The sequence below is a fragment of the Pelmatolapia mariae genome, linkage group LG13 (genome assembly GCF_036321145.2).
Source record: "Pelmatolapia mariae isolate MD_Pm_ZW linkage group LG13, Pm_UMD_F_2, whole genome shotgun sequence".
Classification (NCBI taxonomy): domain Eukaryota; kingdom Metazoa; phylum Chordata; class Actinopteri; order Cichliformes; family Cichlidae; genus Pelmatolapia; species Pelmatolapia mariae.
The window spans coordinates 11,752,901-11,773,402 of record NC_086238.1 but is presented as its reverse complement, the minus strand read 5'-3'; the positions used below and the strand labels follow the sequence as shown (position 1 = coordinate 11,773,402).

The 20,502-nt window shown below is 37.1% G+C and overlaps 1 protein-coding gene across 1 annotated transcript; it reads left to right on the top strand.

The window, feature by feature from the left end:
• The first annotated feature begins 194 nt into the window (after positions 1 to 194).
• LOC134639781 (ATP-binding cassette sub-family C member 2-like) lies at positions 195 to 19,134 on the top strand. Its single transcript, XM_063491194.1, has 32 exons — positions 195 to 692; positions 2,231 to 2,407; positions 2,969 to 3,109; positions 3,191 to 3,328; positions 3,511 to 3,633; positions 3,726 to 3,781; positions 3,866 to 4,121; positions 4,273 to 4,460; positions 4,781 to 4,958; positions 5,427 to 5,681; positions 7,018 to 7,083; positions 7,236 to 7,373; positions 7,457 to 7,603; positions 7,683 to 7,767; positions 7,886 to 7,952; positions 8,259 to 8,385; positions 9,007 to 9,183; positions 9,512 to 9,679; positions 9,905 to 10,088; positions 10,322 to 10,457; positions 10,593 to 10,695; positions 10,781 to 11,000; positions 13,405 to 13,559; positions 14,415 to 14,570; positions 14,655 to 14,854; positions 14,971 to 15,097; positions 15,214 to 15,315; positions 16,391 to 16,534; positions 17,545 to 17,703; positions 17,790 to 17,956; positions 18,210 to 18,404; positions 18,839 to 19,134. Exons 1-32 carry the CDS (start codon positions 648 to 650, stop codon positions 18,966 to 18,968), a joined length of 4,710 nt encoding a protein of 1,569 aa, XP_063347264.1. The 5' UTR covers positions 195 to 647; the 3' UTR covers positions 18,969 to 19,134.
• The last annotated feature ends 1,368 nt before the right edge of the window (positions 19,135 to 20,502 follow it).

Sequence of the window (20,502 nt, the reverse complement as noted above, 5' to 3'; positions counted from 1 at the left end):
TCTCGGTTCAGAAGAGAGTGAAGACGTGCTGAGGAGAAGTGGAAACATAACAGGAAAAGGGGTCTAATGAGACCACTCCCTCCCTTTCCTGAAACACATGCCCTTTGGTGGGCTGTCCCCCAACACTGCAAAAACTGCATGGTAAGACTTATGCAAGACCTTCTCTTTTGTGAGAAACCCATCTGCACGACATGTTGAACTTCAGACACGTGAGTGTGGAGGAGTGTCTTTGTGCTGGTGCAAAGCTCGATGCTCAATGACTTTGCTAAATCTGTTGGATGTTCTCACTGGCTCATTAGGAGGGATGTAGTAGACTTTTTGAAGACACTGTTATCCAACTAAAGAACGTCTGCCTAAAACGAAAGAAATCAGCATTCGGGACACGACTATCAGTTCTTCTATTCTTTACACCAATCCAGTTTAAGTGTCTTTTTCTCTGCAGAGGGAACAGGCAACTTTTTCTTTCAGCTTAAAAGCCTCATGGATCAAAGTCCTTCACAGCCACATCCTGTAATTGTCAGTGGAGTGTGGGCGGACAGAGGAGAAAGCAGCAGTATTTGACTCAAACGCGGCAGTAGCGGAGCAGAGGGTGAGAGGAGTTGGGTTGTCCAGTCAGCTGAGGTCGACTGAAGCCATCACTGTAAAGCATGTGTGCAGCAGCTCTGGAGGAGTACTGTGGGTCCACCTTTTGGGTGAGTTTAACAAACAGAAATAAGAAAGAAGTAAAAAAGTAACTTTGAAGAACTGAAGAAAACTGAAGAATTTAGGTAAATTGATTCACTGTGGCCTCCAGTGTTTTTAGCCTCTTGAGATTAAAAAACACTCAATAAGCTGATGCAAACACAGATGTTTAGTAACCTACACAGTAAATTGTCTGGAAAATAAGTTGAGAATTGCAAAAGATAGACACAATATCTTAAAACGTCATGCCAGAAACCTGCTGATGTCATAGTGTAGCCAGATGTTTGAAGTCCTTTCTGTGTTTCTTTCTATGCTGCTGTATGGCAAGAGAGAAAATATAACCTATTTGAGACAGATTAAAAGGCAGCATACATTGAAGACTTTGTCAGAAAGATTACACAATAATGAACAGCTGTTCATTATTATCATTATAGAAGGTCATGCTTCCTATCTGTCATAGGAAGCATGAATGGAATTTTCCAAGAATACAGAAAAAGAAGATGATTAAGTTTTATAGAGAATTTTATCATAAGCAGCATCAGCATTTCCTCTGCTTTACACACAGTAAATATGTGACAGGCCAGTAATCACTAGGGCATGACGTAACCTGTGACTCAGCCACAGCTTTAATTCTGTATTATTATAGATTTTTAAATAAAAACACTTGTTAAAGTACATTCAGATATGTGTCTCTTCAGTCACGTGATGTTTGCTTCAAAAGACAAGTTAGTTAATACAGTAATACATTAGCCCTTAAAAGAGTTATTATGTATCGCTATTAGCCACCTTCAAAAAGAAAACACAAAATGTTCCATTTTTTCTTGTCTGAGCTTCTCAGATGGCAAGGATTGCTGCTTTTTTTCACATAAGCTTTCATGTTAAACTTCCAGTTTGAACTGTTTGGTCTGACGATAGTTAAACCTCTCACCATTTCTAGTCTTTTTTAAAAATAATTTTACACATTAAACTTTTTAATCTGTGATAAATGGAAAGGCAGGCTTTATTTAAAACAAAGCTTTTACTGCCGCAGTGTACATTTTAGTGAATTTTATTAAAGAATCCATGCTGCTTATAAAACATACACAAGATTGCAAACATTAAAAGGCCTTCACACTAATAAATATCAAACCATGCAGTCCAGAAAATAAAAACACACACAGCCACCAGACCCCCCATATTTCATCTTAGAGCTGATATTAAGACTGTGAAAGGGAACTTGGCTTCTTCTAATAACTGGTTGATGGAGGACGACTTGAAAAGCGAAGTCATGCTTTTAGAAAACTTTGAAACGCCTACAGCCGCAGAGTCTTTTGTTCTGGTGACACATTACAGTCCTCATTATTCAGCTCCCTCAATCACTCTCTAGTCCAGAAGTGCACATTACACATCTGCACCAAGCAGTTAGCAGGGACTTAGGATTTAATCGCTGTTGATTACATTTCTGAGTTTGTCCCTGTGGTATAATATTGGTGGGAGATTGATGAGATTTGCCTTAGAAGGGCAACAGGATTTTGTTACGCATGTGTGTTTGTTTGTATGTGCCCTTCAGAATGCTTCATATCTGGAGCGACCAGACCCAGACCTCCCAGTATGTGTGGAACAGACAGTTCTTGTCTGGATACCTCTGGGCTTCCTGTGGCTCTTTGCCCCGTGGCACCTGGTGGCTCTCTTTAGAAGGCCAAAAGTAAACACAAAGCACCTGTCCAAGCTTTACATCTGCAAACAGGTAAGAAATACTCTCTGATTAAGACATCCCATCAAAAACACAAATGCTTAATTTTATAACCCAGCTGCCTGTTTTTGGTTTCAAATGTTTACGTGTTCACACCACACATCTGCATTCTGGACCTTAACATGGAAAAAAATGGTCTTTTCTGTCCACATTTTAAATGCTTTTTTTCAGAAGGTAAATGTAAGATAAGGTTCAGCAGTTAAAATTTGTACATAATTTTGTACAAACACGTCCACGGGAAATTCTCCAATTAGGTCTGTGAGTTTATAATAAATGCATATACTGTGTATGTGCTGTGCTGGCATGGAAAGGTCAAGAGATTCACACCAGAAGAACAAAGAGATGTGTCATTCCAGCATTGTGTACTTTAAGCAAAAAGGGAGGCATCTGTTATCACTTCTCCGAAACCTTGAAGGGAAGAACTCAGTTTGTTTTCCCATGAAAACATAAAAATACAGGACTGGGTAAAATCTAATGTAAAACATTATGAAAATATATTTTTTAATGGAGTAACATGATTTATTCTCCTGTCTGGTCTGTGTTTTCTTCCTTCAGCTTGTGGTGTCTCTGTTGTTCCTGACGGCCATAGCACACCTGGGAGTCACACTAGGAGAAGATTTTGGTCCAAACAGTGACCAATCTTCAAAAAATGCTGGTGTATACTACGCAAATCCAGTTTTATTTGCAGTCACATGGGTAAATAGAGCAGTCTTTATATTTGATTATTTAAATTTGAAAGGATTTGTTTTTTATGTTCTGGTGTGTCTTCTTTGTTAGATCCTTGTCCTGCTTTGCCATGAAGGATTAAGACGGGAAGGAGCAATAGACTCTGCCTCTATTTTCCTCTTCTGGTTGCTCCTTGTAGTGTGTGACATCTTTCCTTTCCAGACCCTCCTACGAGAGGCTCTCAGACTGGTATGAGTGAAGACATTTGATCAAGTTGGATTTAAAGTAGAAGACAAATAGTAGATTTACTCAGACATGGTGCAATAATTTGATATGATTGACGTTTAGCTCTCCATATGTTGTATAACACACCGTTTTCTGTTTCTTCGGGAGCCTTTAAAGTTTTTCTTTCTCTCATTTTTGGTATTTAGGAGGAGGTCCGTGATGTCCCACGTTTCAGCCTTTTCTACATTTCTTTTGGGCTTGAACTGATTGCACTAGTTCTTTCTACTGTAGCTGATATCCCCCCAGAAGCTAAGGACCTTATAAAAAAGGTACCCATTTGTTTTTGTTTTTTGTTTTTTCAGAGGGCAAAGTTCATGAGCATAGACTAAATAAGATACACTGAACCTTGTTTTATCCACAGAATCCTGAAGCAGGTGCACCATTTTTGAGCAGAATCACATTCAACTGGTTAAACAGGTAATATTGAAGTTACTATAGTAGAATCTTAATAAGCACCTACATATGTGCTCCATGTCTTCAAAGTTCTCTTTGTTTTTACAGTATGGTTTTAAAAGGCTACAGACAACCTCTGGTTCAGGAGGACATGTGGGATCTGAATGAGAGTGATAGCACTGCTTTCATCAATGAGCGTTTCCAGCATTTCATGAAGCCTGAGTTGGATGCAGCTAGGGTCCGCTTCCAGAACAAGATGAAAAAGAAATCAGCTAAAACCAGAGACAGTGCCCAGGAAGACCCACAGCAAAATGGGCTTTCCAGTGGTCTGGGGAAAGGAGTCAGTCAGGATGTACTAATGATGGTAAGAGCATTCAAACAAAAGCACTTTCACACACATGTACACTATATGGAGCTACAGTCCAAACACATTTCACCAACACCACTAATCAACATCACTATGTTTTTTTCTGAATAAATCTCATCAACTGTGCTTAAACAATCTGTTCTTTTAGGAGGAAAGGGGGAAGAGAGAAGATGAAAAGAAGAAAAAGAAAAAGGACAAAAAGAAGGAGGAAGAGAACTATCCCAATTCATGGCTGATTCCCACCCTTTACAAGACCTTTAAATGGATTCTGATTGAATCTGCATTCTTCAAACTTGTGCAAGATGTGTTAACCTTTGTCAGTCCTCAGCTCCTTAAGTGAGTAAAGTACTGCAAAATATTACAGAATCAAAAGTACAGAAACACATAAGAACAGCGTTTCTTGTGCTTGTCCATGTAAACATTTTTAAAAATCCATTTAGCTGTCCTTGAAGGTTTTTTAAAATCAACATTGTCAAAGCCTTTGGGTTAACTATTCACAATTCATTGATTTGTTTAAACAACTGATAACAGGAGTGCCTGAATGGAAAGAGGAAAATTGCCAAATAAGTGTTAAAAAGGAAGCAGGAAATAAGTGAAGGACATCTAGTAGCAAGTGTTGAGATGCTATATTTATAAGTTGTCTTTTTTCCCCCTAGATTGATGGTCTCCTTCACTCAGGACAAATCCAGACATGCCTGGGAGGGCTATTTGTATGCAGTGTTGCTGATGGTGGTGGCTCTGCTACAGTCTCTGACACTGCAACAGTATTTCCAGCGCTGCTTTGTGTTGGGCATGAAGGTTCGCACTGCACTTATGGCTGCTGTGTACAAAAAGGTAAAAAAAAACAAAAAACAGGAGTGATAGAATGAACTTTGTTTGACTTTAGTGTGAAAAAAATGAATGCTAATATAGATTACCGTAACATATCAGAAATCATAAATTACCAGTCATTGTTTTCTGCTTAAGTCAATTGTCAGATGCTTCAGTTACAAATCACTTTTATGAGCACATGAGTACATACTTGTCACTTACAGAATAAATCTTCCTGCTCTGACAGTAATACTTTTACTAATGATCTGGCTGATTAACTCTACGAGTTCAAAAATCATTATTGGCAACAACCCTCACCCTAATTGTGACTAATTATTGACGCAATTAGAATATGGATTTTTGGGTTTTATTACATTTTCTTGCAATTCTTGTATACCCGGAAATGAAGAAAATACTCATTCTAACACATGCCAAAAACTTCATGTACATCCCACTTTTTGGCTGATATGGCTTATTTATCCTTTTTCCAAGGCATTAGTGGTGTCCAATGATACTCGTAAGGAGTCAACAGTAGGGGAAACGGTGAACCTGATGTCAGCAGATGCCCAGCGCTTCAATGATGTGACCAACTTTATCCACCTGCTGTGGTCCTGCCCTCTGCAGATCATTATATCCATTGTTTTCCTGTGGCTGGAGTTAGGACCTTCTGTGTTGGCAGGACTGGGAGTCATGGTGTTAATGGTTCCAATCAATGGATTTTTGGCAACCAAGGCCAGAAAAATCCAGGTTAGCAGAGCTGCCAAATCCTTTGTGTATACATTCAATAGGTTTCTGAGCAATGACACACATTTTTGTAGTTTTACCTCTGTACACCACCACAGTGGACTTTGAATCCACAACTGAGATGTTATTGAACTGCAGACTTCAGGTTTAAGTCAAGAGTGTTAACAAAGTTTGTGCATGAACTATTCAGGGATTACAGCCTTTTTTTCAGTCCCAATTTTCAGAGGCCCAGAGTAAGCATAGTAGTATCAAAATGATCCTTCAATAAGCAGAGTTCATTAGAAGAAACTGAACATTATTTATTGATATATAGGATTCCATTAAGCTATTCAGCAATTAGTCAGTCACAGAAGAATGGAAACCCAGTGGTAATAGGCGGTAATGGTAAAAGTGATGGTAAAGTGGTAGTGGGCAGGACCCACCGGGGTCTAGAAGCTGTTGGTAGGGATAAAGATGGAGGTTTGGATGGAACCTAAGTAATAGACGTGTTGAAAGATGATTGGACTAGACCAGTGATGTCAGCAATGAGCTGGACAGTGTGAGAAAGTGGAAGTGGTGTAAAACTTTGATTAGCCACCAAACACCTGGGAAGCAGACAGACGTGTGACTAAAAATGTTCCTTAATAACCTTCCATATAAGCTTCATTTTTCCTTGGGTACAAAAAAAAGCTTCACTAAAACTAACCAAGTCAAGAACATTCTGATGGAGGTATGTGTATGATTGTCAGAGTCTACCGTTAAGAGGGTTTACAAAAAATGGCAAATCAAATGAGGAAGTAGAGAAACAGAAATCTGCCAAACATGATGGAGACAATGGCAACAGCATGTATAACTAGTTAGTCACCTGCTGTCACCCCTATAGAGCATGCTTTCACCTACTGAAGACAAAGCTGAAGGCAGACAGACTCACAAACAATAAAAAACTGAAAATGGCTGCAGGAAAGGCCTGGCAGACAATCTCAAGGGAGGAAATAAAGCATTTGGTGATGTCCATGGGTTATAGATTTCAGCGCCCATGGTCTAAAAAAATGATTGTCGATTTTTTTTTTTTTAAAAATCCTTATATTTGAAATTTTGTTTACTTTAAATTACAATAAATAACAATGACTTTAATTTCCAAACACTTAATGTTTAATTTTCTTAATTAGAGTTGAAAGTCTGCATTATTGATATCTTCAATCTTTTGGTGTATGTAGAGTACAGGCAACATTTTAAAAAATGTGTTGAAATTGCTATTCAAAATATTTGATTTAACTGTTCTGAAATTTATAGTACTAAATATTTTTGTTAATTTTCTGTGTTCCCTGTTTAAAATGAGCTACATTGTGTCTCTTTTCAGATAGAGAACATGAAGTTTAAAGATAAGAGAATGAAAATCATGAATGAACTTCTAAATGGGGTCAAGGTGAGCTCTTTTGTTCAGTGTATCCATGGTGTATGTAGATGCCTTTCTTACATGTAAGGCTTTGATGCTTCATGAAACTGCAAGCAGTAATTTGAACCACAAAATCAAAAGTACAGAAACACATAAGACCTTTTTCTTTTGTTGCCCACCAGATTCTCAAGCTGTATGCTTGGGAGCCATCCTTCCAGAAGCAGGTGGAAGACATTAGAGGGGAAGAACTAAAAGTCATGAAGAAGTTTGCCTACCTGACATCCGTCTCTAGCTTTATCTTCAGCTCTGCTCCAGCTCTGGTGAGTTCTGTGAAGGGATGTCATTGTAGGGACTAGAATTAAATGGTAAACAACCTTTTTTCTTAAACTGTCTGTACTTGCAGGTTTCTCTGGCCACGTTTGCAGTATTTGTTAGTGTGAGCAACGATAATGTGTTAACTGCTGAGAAAGCTTTTACTTCCATCTCTCTCTTCAACATCCTCCGATTTCCTCTTGCCATGCTGCCCATGCTCATTGCTTCCATTGTGCAAGTAAGTGAACAGACCTACATGAGGCACATGTATCAAGCCTGTGATAAAATCAAACTTAACCTGTTCTTTGAATTTTCAGACAGCAGTGTCTAAGAAGCGCCTGGAGAAGTTTCTGGCAGGGGAAGACATCGACAGTGACATTGTGCGCCAAGACCCCAGTTTCAGTATGTTCACCATTAGAATTTGCACTTGTTCTACAGCTGAAGATTGAAGCTTAGTCACAGTTTTTACATGTGAAGATATATCTGTTAAGCTCTCTCTTGGTCTGTGTTCATTTTTTAGATACTGCTGTGAGCGTATGTGATGGTTCCTTTGCTTGGGAAAAAGATGCAAACCCTCTGCTGAAAGAGTATGTCTGTGTTGTTCAACAAAAGTTACTATTTAACCTCTTCAGGTGTTTTGTTAGCATTGGCTAAGTTTTTCCTGTCTGGCTAAATTAAAACTAAGGATATGTTTAAAAATTCACACAGATTTTTGTTTTCAACATATGAAAACATTATCTGTGTCCTAGTATAAATATAGGGTTTAAATGATTTACAAATCATTGCGTGCTGTTTTAACTACATGATACACTGTGTTCCACACATTTATGAAACAGAGTTGTATTTTTCCTACTGTTTTTACAGTAATGACCATATTTATTATGTGTGTCCAGTGTGAATTTGGACATTGAGCCTGGTCGGTTGGTTGCCGTAGTGGGAGCTGTTGGGTCAGGAAAGTCGTCTCTCATGTCAGCCCTCCTTGGAGAGATGTACAGTACCAAAGGTTTTATCAACATTAGGGTAATGGCTTTTTTCCGTATCTATCTATAAAACAAAAAACAAACAAACATGTAAAATACTAAATTCAGAACATAGCATGAGTGGAGCAATACTGAAGTTTATTTTCTTTAGTGTATCAAATGAAAAGCATGGAATGAACATTTCACAAAACCAAAATCATTGAATCATTCTTGATTCAATGATTTTCTGGGCTTATTCGATGAGTAAAAGTATGGAACTGATGTACACGGTCAGTATAGTCAACAAGAAACAGAATACAATCAAGAGCAAAAAACTTTTAACGTTTTTAAACTATTAAAGAGAGCAAAGATATTTAAAAAAGCAAAACATAAATTATTAAAATGTACAGACCTTAAAATTTCAAGGAAACTTTGGAAAATTTGTTCTCAACCCATTAGTTCTGAGGATGTTTTTAAATCTTTAAAAGATTGAGAAATGTAATCCCAGTTTCTTGTATGTCTTTTTTTTTCTTACACAAGTATCTTTAGTTCAGATATTTTTTCCTCCTAGCCAGTGTAAAATTTGTTCTGGATGAAAAACACTATGAATGCTAAATTTTCTATGGTAAGATAACAGTGTGGTTAGACGTCAGCAATTGAGTTTCACTGTATTTCTTTCCAGGGTTCTCTTGCTTTTGTGCCACAGCAAGCCTGGATTCAAAATGCCACTTTGAGGGATAATATCTTGTTTGGATCTCCTCATGAGGAAAAGAGGTTCAAAGAAGTAATACAGGCCTGTGCTCTTGCCCCTGACCTTGAGCTGCTGCCTGGAGGAGACCTCACTGAGATTGGAGAGAAAGTGAGTTGAACTTTGAATTGTTCAGGTTTTAGGTTAGTCAAACATTTTTATCTTTATAGATATTTTGTGTATGGTTTTTATTGTATGTAAAATATTTGTTGGTCATATTTTTAGAAGGGAAAAATATTACATTTACAATGTAGAGGTCTGAAAAACTCATGTATCAAATATGATACACTTAACATTACAGGGTTAATGCTATATTGAAATGTTATTCTGGTGCTGAAGGAAAAAGTTCTTTACATTAAAAATAAGCTCTGTGTGGTTCTTTTAACCTATTTTTGTCTCTGCTGTTCTTCTCTCTTCTGCTCCTTTCTTCTCCTCTCAGGGTATCAACCTCTCAGGAGGTCAGAAGCAACGTGTGAGCTTAGCCAGAGCGACCTACAGTCAGGCTGACATTTATCTGTTAGATGACCCTTTATCTGCCGTGGATTCTCATGTAGGAAAGCATCTCTTTGAAAAAGTTATTGGACCCAGTGGAATACTTAAAAACAAGGTTTGTGCTTGACTGCTTGTTTTGTGATCAACTTTAAATATTTCAGATTAAAATAGCTATTATTTGATGGTGGTATAATTTATGGTGTTGACAAAGGTATATTTTTAGCATTGGTGACAAATATCAGAACATTAATGTTTATAACAATTATAAACAAAACGTTTTTAAAAAATTCATAAATGGACCTCTTGGAAATAATCTGCAATGCAATCTCTGACCACACAGACTCGTATCCTGGTGACTCATGGCATAAGCTTCCTGCCATACGTGGATGAAATTGTGGTTTTGGAGAATGGAGTCATTTCTGAAATTGGATCCTATAAAAACCTTCGTGCCAGTGGAGGAGCTTTTTCCAAGTTTCTCGACACATATGCCAAAGAGCAGAGCAATCAGAGAAATTCAGAAACAGGTGATTACAACCTTTTTTAGTATGTTAGCAACATAATCTGCACACATTATATGTTTTCTTAGTGGTACAACCAAAAGCTATACTAAAATTATACATCACAAATATGAAAATTAAATTTTGTTTTACCATCTCTTAGGATGACAAAAAGTTTGTTTTGATGTTGTTCACATATTGACCCAAGTACAATAAATTACTGCCATATATTTAAAACACCATGTATATTGTTAATTTAGGTGAGGGCCAGGACGCAGAAGACTTCGAGCTCATCCCAGATGGAGACGATGCCCAACCTGACAGTGCTTTGGAGGACACTGTTTCTCTTACACTGAAGCGAGAAAACAGCATCCGCCGCAGCCAGCGCAATGGCAGGTTCGAGCTTGTTAAAGTGAAACCAGGGAAACAGCTTGTCTCAAATAACATCTTTGTCAGTATGTGCAGCACTTAGGGACAATATATGATCATTTAATCATGCTTTACCAAATCATTTTTTCTCACCTTTTTTAGTGTCAGGTTAAGAAGAAATACTTCTGTAAAAAAATCAGAAAATACTGATGAACCAAAGAAAGGCCAGAAGCTTATAGAGAAGGAAACTATGGAAACAGGACAGGTAACATAATGTTTTTGTACAAATAGCACAAGATTACAACAAATGATAGCCTGTTTCCTGAGTGCTGTCTCCCGCTGATTTCCAGGTGAAGCTTGCAGTGTTCCTGCAGTACCTGCGAGCCATGGGCTGGGGATATTCTGCCACGGTTTTCCTGATTTACTTCATCCAGAACGCTGCTTTCATCGGTCAAAATCTGTGGCTGAGTGACTGGACCGGTGATTCTGTGGAGTACTACAACACGACATACCCTTCCTGGAAGAGGGACACAAGGGTGGGAGTGTTCGGAGCTCTTGGAGTGACTCAGGGTAATAGAATAGTCGTTCCTTTTCTATTTTCAAATATTTTCATGCAAATTCACTTCAAGGAACTGTATGTCTTGGATACAGGAAAATTCCCCACAGTAAAATGTGGGATCCAATCATTATTATCATGCTTTATATCAACCTAAATATTTTTATATGTATTATAGTTTCAACCAAAACGTCATGTTTAAGGACTAGATGGGTATAAATGAGTACATTTTGATGATTTGTCAGGGATATCTTAAAAAGGCAACTCCAGACATAAACTTTGGGGTAAAATGACAAAAACACTTTGACTGCATTGACATAATTTTTATCAGAGTCATTTAGATATAGCGGAGCTTTACAGACTTATAGCAATCAGAGTTTTTGGGGCCCATGCTGTCATGTGTCAGTGTGTTGCTGGCAGAGAGCGGACCCAAACTGCAGATACAGAGACAGGACTAAACAGCTTTATTACCGGGAGCTCTTTCTTTCTACTCTTTCTTTATTATATTTGGATTTATTGAAGCAAATCAAGAGATTTGTATTAAATCTTCACCTCTAGCACTTAAGCCTTCCCATCAGTCCAACGTATAACATGTAACTTCTGAGCCAAATGACTTCCTGTGAGATGAATGAAACTCAACCACTCGAATTTCGTTATATTTGATTTTCTTAATTCTTACAAACCCATGTCAGTGAGCTTATCATCAGTCTATGGATTTTACTCTTGAGTAATCTGTCCATAACAATGCAAAGCTTTCAGTAATGTAAGTAATGAGGCACTCAGATCATAGTCGGAGTATTAAAGCTATGAGTCATTTGGTATTCAATTTTAAATCCTGTGGTCTTGTTGCCCCTATCAAAGACTGTTTTTTCCTACAGCCATGCTATGATCAGATCAAGTTGCTATGACAACTATCCCCAGCTTAATTTCTTGATCCCTAATGGCTTCTTGCAGCTATATGATATTTTATTAAGCGAGCTATACAGACCGTATGTCTGTTCATTTTCTCATTTAATAATCTAACTCCTATAAAGGCTTCAACTTATCTCAGTAACTGTGATACATAAAGAGGATGCCACACCTGAGATTCAATTTCTCACTAACAGCTGTGTTATTTAAATAGAAAATAAAATAAACTAAAGGTGGGGAGGCCTGGGTGAAAGAAACAAAGATGTGGAAGCAACACAATGGGGCGAGAGACCTGGAATTTCCTTCGCTAAACTACTCATGGTGTGAGAAACTAAACTAGAGGAAAATGGGAAAGATGCTAAAGAGCTGATTGGGCTGGATGAAGGATAGCAAGAGCCTTTTCTATCCTCCTTTAAATAGAAGCTCAGGGGCGGACACATCTGAGAAAGAAGGAGTACATAAGTGAAAAAGGTGAGAGAGGAGCACAGAGGAGGAGAGAAGAAAAGAGGAAGCAAACACAAGGGGACAGCACGTAACACATAATTCCTAAAGCAGCTTCTTGTTCTTTCTTTATTTGTCCTTTAACAGTATTTTTTTAATACTGCTTAAAGATATTTGTTTTGTTTGACTGGATATTAAAATAATAAAGGAACACGGTGTCCAGTCGATGTGCAACACATTTTATAATGATTTAAATAGACTCTGTTTCTCACTATCTACCCAAGTATATCTTATGCTTGATATACTTGGGTTTTTCCAGTAGACAGTTATTGGCACATTCTGGACTTAAAATATTATTCAGTGATGTGCATAATATTTGCAAATTGTAGTAGGACTTGAAGGCTTGCAGTTCTTCAAGTACTTAAACCATAAAGTGTCTCATTTAGAATTCAGTGATGTTAAAAAGTGATGTTAAAAGCATAATGAAAAAGATAAAATGATGTAACCCTATTCAGCATTTCAGAATAATGCTGGTGCTAACGTGGTGCCTAATTTTAGGAACTCTAAGTATTTAGCTAACAGGTAATTAGTGTAAACAGGGTTTAGAGTGGGTGTTTGTGTGTGTGTGTGTGTGTGTTTTTTTTCTTTAGAATAAAAGAGAACACAGCTACAGTAATTATTCTCTGAAATATTAAAGGCAGGGGTATATTTTCAGCTCTTTCCTCAGCAGTAATTAGTGGATTGTGTTAGTAGTTTTAAGATGTACAAAGGTAACTGTCTCTGCATAAGACAGACAGACTCAGGTGTGCATTGAATTTTGTACCTCAACATTTTATTTGTTGCATTTTTGCAAGCTAAACTTTGTCATTAGGAATTTCTGATTATTCAAACTTGGTCCAGCCCAGTTAACATTAAAGATTCTGACTGACAATTAGCACTTGCACAAGTAAGTGTTGCAAATGGTATACAAAAGCACACCTGAGTCTTATGTTTAATGTTCCATTCAAAGTGGATTTGTCTTCGTGAAGAGTATAGAGTAATTTAGAAACCCTCTTACTTTCACTGCAGGTATCTTTGTGTTCCTCGGCACACTGCTCCTAGCAAATGCTTCCGTCGATGCGTCTCGTATCCTGCATTCAAAACTGCTTAACAACATCCTGCGAGTTCCCATGGTTTTCTTTGACACTACACCTATTGGAAGAGTGGTCAACCGCTTTGCAAAGGTAGCGTTTGTATTTCACCTTTTTTCACTTTTTAATCATTCTATTATTTTCTCATCCCATGGCTTTTATGTATATAAGTACAAGATGCAATTAGTTTTTAATGGCATTTTTCAAAATTAATAGTGGAAGTGAAATTTTCTCCAGTTCTCCTTAAACTTTTGAATACAGTCCTTCCCAAATGGCTCAAGTATACACAAATGAACCCTGGTCTGTCTGGAGTTTATACAGGTGTTGGTAGAAACTAGAGTAAAAAAAAAAAAAATCAGGATTAGATTATTTTAATGTATTCTGAGTAGCTTGAAAGCGCTGTCATAAGCCATAGTTCAGTTTATATAACAGGGTTTATATCTAACCGGTCTAACAAAAACCAAAGGTCCTGTGTTCTTATCTTGTTTCTACCCACCTGCTATGAACGCCTAAGATGCAGCTCCAGTTGTGACAACACTTACACACTGTGAAAACTCCTTTGCTTTTAGGATTTCACCCTCTCATCTAGCTCTAGACCCTTCTCTCTTCCAGGGTGCTGAGTAGTCTTTGAACAGTTTGATCTTACTGCATTCTGTTTATCAACAGAGGTGGCTCACCCACTGCATACTAAGAGCAAAATTTACAAAAATTATATTAGCTTTTCAAATATATTTATATACAAACTTTGCCTCAAATTTCAAAGTACAAAAAAATCTCAGCTGATATTGTGTTTTGTTGTGTTATTTGACACTTTCTTTTTCTTTTATTTATACTTATAATTTCACTGTTTTTAATATTACTTTTGATCTTTTTACATGCACTTTATTAATAAAAATGTACTTGACTTGTGTTTTAATAAATACTAACTTTCCAACTATTGTCCTAAAGGACATTTTTACCATAGATGAAGCCATTCCTAATTCCGTCCGCTCCTGGCTCCTGTGTTTTCTGGGTGTACTGGGGACGCTATTTGTCATCTGCCTGGCAACTCCGTTCTTTGCCATAGTTATCATTCCTTTGGCAGTGATCTACTTCTTTGTACAGGTAAGCCGAACAAGGCAAAGAAGATTTGCCTAACTAACTAAGAATTGGAAATTGATTTTGTTTTGTCTTCCTCTCTACACCCAGCGCTTTTATGTCGCCACTTCAAGACAGCTGCGCCGACTGGACTCGGTGTCTCGCTCACCAATATATTCTCACTTTGGTGAGACGGTGTCCGGCCTGTCAGTGATAAGAGCCTATAAGCATCAAGACAGGTTTCTTAAACACAATGAAGTAACTATAGATGAAAACCTCAAAAGCGTTTACCCGTGGATCGTGTCTAACAGGTCAGATATTGAACGGTGTACCTGCAAACACAGATAAGCATGCGATGTAAATTGCTCATAAAACTGTCCCTAACATTTCTCTTTGTGCATACTTTTGGGGTTTGTTTACTCAACAGATGGCTGGCCATACGTCTGGAGTCTGTTGGAAACCTGGTGGTGTTTTTTTCTGCTCTGTTCGCTGTCATTTCCAGAGATTCTATTGACAGTGGCCTGGTTGGCTTGTCTATATCATATGCCCTTAATGTGAGTCACTAAAACACTCATACTTTTATCCTTATTTCATCACTGTTTATGTATGTGGTAATACTAAAATCCAGCAATAATGTAAACACTGACCTCTATTCTGCACTGTTCTCCAGGTAACCCAGACCCTCAACTGGTTGGTTAGAATGACCTCAGAGCTGGAGACTAATATTGTAGCCGTGGAGAGAGTGAGTGAATATACTGAGCTTGAGAATGAGGTATGTAGAAGTTTTTTAATATCAGTTCTCTTTATTAAATCAAACTCTACTATTATCTTTAATAGAGCATGAATTTCAAGATTCCTTCAGGTTGTTAGTTCATTGTAAGCACCACAATGCAACAGGGATACAAACATAACAATAATAATAATAATACAGTTTAGTTTTGGCACCTTTTAAAAAGCTCAAGGTCAGCTTTGGGTTGGTTTCATTTATCTGTATATAGCGTCAGTGATGCATTGATTCGCACATCATGAGACGTTCATCCTGAATTTGGTCTGAGTTACAGTACAAAATCGCACATGTACACTGGGGCTTAGCTGCTGATCTTAAGTAGTGACACATTATTACCTCCGCCAAGGAGGTTATGTTTTTTGGTAGCATTTACATGTTTGCCATTCTGTCTGTAAACATAACGGCTGGAAAATTTTGACTGAATTCTGATTAAACTTTGTTGTTTGAGTTTACAGTGGGATCATGTTAACAATCCACTCAAATTTGGTTACGGCCACCAGGGTCTTCAAGGAAAACTTAATGATTTATTGGTTGAAAATTGACAAAAAGCTTTAGAATCATTGGTGTATATGGTCAACATATAAAACTACCATATAAACACCACAACGACTGCCATTGATTGTACTGACGACATATAAGTTTAAAGGGAATGATTAATGGGGACTCTAAATATCAAGTTACTTTGGAACTCTGACCTCTTCTTCAATAAGGTCAATCTTTCAATAGGTCAGACTTGTATAACATGCCTGTTATTTTTAAAACTATGTTAGAAATTTGACTTTGTTTGTATTGGCAACATTTATTTTATTATGACTTTGTTATGCACATTACAATAACAGGTTATAAGTGTTTAAATGCGTAACAATCAAATACAAGTATAATGTTGCAATTTTGTGGCTTAATGCATGTGTTTATGTAGGTTTTGATATTACTATAATATCTTCGTATGTATATGTAAGTGCTTTAGTTACAGAAAAGACATATTCCAGTGGTTATCTTAGCTAGTCTTGATAACGTCTGCATTATTACTCATTTATTCTGTTTGTGTTTGTTGTTACAGGCTGACTGGGTAACTGACACTCGGCCCCCACAGCAGTGGCCAGAGGCAGGAAGAGTGCAATTTGAGAACTACAAAGTCCGTTACAGACCTGAATTGGATTTAGTGCTGCATGGAATCACTTGTGACATCGACAGCACTGAGAAGGTATGTGTGTGTGTGTGTGTGTGTGTGTGTGTGTGTGTGTGTGTGTGTGTGTGTGTGTGTGTGTGTGCATATCTGAGAGACAAAGCGAAAGAGAGAGAGCATACATGTATAAAGTTCATGCAGGATTTATTAATATGTTAATGATTTACAGAATAACCTCTTAGATCAAATAGATTAAGATATAGAAAACAATATCTAATATGTTTTTCACACAAGATACAGATTCAAATACTGTAAAAAACTGTTGTTGGATGGAGGTTGCTTAAATTATAGCTTTTTTTTTCTCTCTATCACCAGCTTTTTAAAATAATAGCGATTTCTCAAGTGTAGCTTACAGATGGTAGACTGTTTAGAAAAAGATTAATTTGTATTTTGATGTAACTTTGACCTGTAAAGCACTGCCATTCTGTACTTTAGTTTCTTGATGTTTTGCAGTCCAGTCTATTAATTATTTACTCAAGAAAAAAGCCACAGAACAAACAGTGATGACAATAATTAATTTTAAACAAACAGTAAAAAATAATGTAAACTGTCAGCTTGTGTCTTTAGTTGTACATACATCACTCTATACTATAAAAAAACTGTGATATCCAAATGTGTAACTAGCCTATCTTTATGATAAAATGACAAATGACACACTGATAATGTGAAGTGAACACAATGTGAACACCCTGAATACAGTGAAGTCAAAGTACACATTAGAAAAGACAGTCTGTATTGCAAAAACATATAAAAGAACAAGATATAGCATCTTATATTGTGGAATTATTTACGGCCAGGAGAATTGATTATACCATCCATAAAATACCAGCTGCCTTTTTTTCTCTCTTTTTTCTTACTTAAATTGCTAAAAAATCTTTTACAAACTGAGTAAAGACTGAGTATAAATGCTTGCGACTCCACTGTTTAATGCCTTTTCTTAACCTGTTGTGACAATAGTTTATGAAAACTTTTTCAAATATGCGCCAGCTGTTATTTTGATCTTATGTGTTTTCTCTCACTGCATTCAGATCGGTATTGTCGGTCGCACAGGAGCTGGGAAATCAAGTCTTACCAACTGCCTGTTTAGAATTATTGAAGCTGCTGAAGGTTGCATCCGCATTGATGATGTAGATATCTCTAAAATAGGCCTGCATGATCTGAGAAACAGACTCACGATTATACCACAGGTATACACATAAATATAAAAAATAACCTTGTCAAAGAATTTGATATTTATAAAAATACACTGACATTTTTAATCCCGTGTGCACAGGATCCCGTTTTGTTCTCGGGGTCACTGAGGATGAACCTGGATCCATTTGACAAGTTCAGTGATGAGGAGATTTGGAGAGTGCTGGAGCTCTCTCATCTAAAGAGCTATGTATCAGGGCTGCAGGAAGGCTTACAGCATGAAGTGGCAGAGGGGGGAGAAAACCTCAGGTGGGTGATAAAATTAACAATACAGCCTCTGTGGTCATTTGAAAATGATGATGACTTCAAACTCAAACCTAGTGAATGTTGACACATAAACTGCAAACATCGTTAGATGTATAGCTTTTCCACACTTCATTAGTCTAAACTTAATGCAATTTTCAAAAACCATGCATGCATTAACTTTCATATACACCGGTTTCTTGTGTGCTTTGTTCATAAAACCTCTTAAGATATCAATGCTTTAATACAATCTTCCCAGTGTTGGGCAGAGGCAGCTGCTGTGTCTGGCTCGAGCACTCCTGAGAAAGTCACGTATCCTAATTCTGGATGAAGCCACGGCAGCTGTTGACCTGGAGACAGACAACCTGATTCAGAACACCATCCGCAAAGAGTTTTCAGACTGCACAGTCCTTACCATCGCCCACCGCCTGCACAGTATCATGGACAGCTCTAGGTGAGTTATACCTTTTCCCTTAACATTTTTGGATGAAATTTTTGTAATTCATGACAATGTTTTTCTCACATGAAGCATAAATTTGGTCTTCTTTTGCTGCTGGTTTAGGGAATTCTGGTCAGAAAGTGACTAAATCTGTTGTTTCAGAATCCATAAAATATCAGCTTTCATCACCCGACAGCATGTACATCTTTTTGTGGAATCCGTTTACCCTTTGCTCTTTAATTGTATGCTATTTAGCTGTATGGCAATTGATGAAATAATTTTGTGAGAAAATACATTTATATTAAAAAATAGATTTCAGGATTTACTGAATCAATGTTGCATTATTCAAATTAAAATCTATTTGAATCGGGAAATCGATTTTTTAATCGATTAATAATCAATTTTTTTTTCAGTGGGCTACTATTAATGCCTGTGCTTCTTTCCAACAGGGTAATGGTGCTTGATGCTGGAAAAATAGTGGAATTTGATTCGCCGAGCAACCTGCTTGAAAAAGAAGGTCATTTCTACGCCATGGCAAAGGATGCTGGGATAACATTAGAAAGCAACACACATTTATAATTTCTACTTATACTGTTTTTTTAGGGAAGGTTTAGGGCCACAATTTTTTGTGTATGTATTTTATTTGTAGGTTTCATTGTGAAGACTGGATTTTACTTTTATGTAAAGAAACACTGACATATATATTGTATTTATAGGGAACAACATAGGGAAAACATATTGTATATGTAAGACATTTTATGTGTGAAAAATAAAATTTCTTTCTGAAATCATGCTTAACTGGTTTTAATTAAAAAAACAATTTTTATCAGTTATCAGTTTATGATTGTGCACTTATTTGTATTTTTATATGACAGCAACATGCAAACATCTTGCCTGTGAGAGACCATGTTCCCACAAACATCTGTATGAAATATCCAGTAACTAAAAAATCAAATAAAGAAGTCAATTAATACTGATTAGACCACTGCATCCATTTACATCCATCTATTAAAATTTTCTTTGGAATGGATAAAGCAGGCTAATATTAAGCTTTGGGAATGGTCTTCCCAACCCTAATCTCAACCTTACTGAAAATTTGTGAATTACACTTAAAAACCGGGTCTGTGCTAGGAAACTTACCAATTTAAACTCTACCAATTCTGTCCAGAAGATGGTCAAATATCCAGCCATAATTACTCCAGAATCTTGTTGACAGCAACCAAAAATGTTACCCTGAGGTGTAACTTACAAAGGGACGTTTAACCAAATATTAGTGGACACGTATTTATATGTTTGACCCTGTTTTGATTCGAGAAAATCCAAAATAAATTCATCCTGTGCATCCAATTCTTGTTTTTTAAACTGACTCCTACTCCTACTGAGTATGTATGCTGTACAATCATTCCATCCTGGAAAAACAGGACTTCAAAGAAATCATTAAAAGCCAAAAATGACAATGACATTCATATCAATGATGAGTTTATGTACATTTTTGACCACAACTGTATGTGTACTTATGACAAAGTGGAACTAGAGTACTTTTCAAAACCTTACTGGTTTAAAATATTTATGTAGAAAATAACAGGAAAAGGGATCTAATGATCCCACTCCCTCCAAATCCCTAAATGATCCCTCCCCTTCCCCTTTTCAGTGAGTTTTCCCCCTAACACAGTTAAAAGTGCATGGTAACACTTATGTAAGTCCTTCACTTTTTTTCCCCTCTCTCAGGAGCTTATTTGCGCAAATTACAAAGCTTGATTCTGTAAATGATTTTGCTGTATCAGTTGAATGTTCTCATTGACTCACTAGAAGGGCTGTAGTGTACTTTTTGTAGAAACCAGGCACAGATTCGAATCTTGTGTTCTCTACGCTAATCCAGTACCTCTCTGTTGTATTCATGTTGTTTCTCTGTAGAGGGAATAAGCAACTTTTTTTTCTGCTTAAAAAACCTCATGGATCAAAGTCCCTTACAGCCACATCCTACAATTGTCAGTGAACTGTGGGTGGACAGAGGAGAAAGCAGCAGTATTTGACTCAAACACAGTGGGGCAGAGTGTGAGAGGCGTCGGCTTGTCTGGTCAGCTGAGGTTGACTGAAGCTATCACTGTAAAGC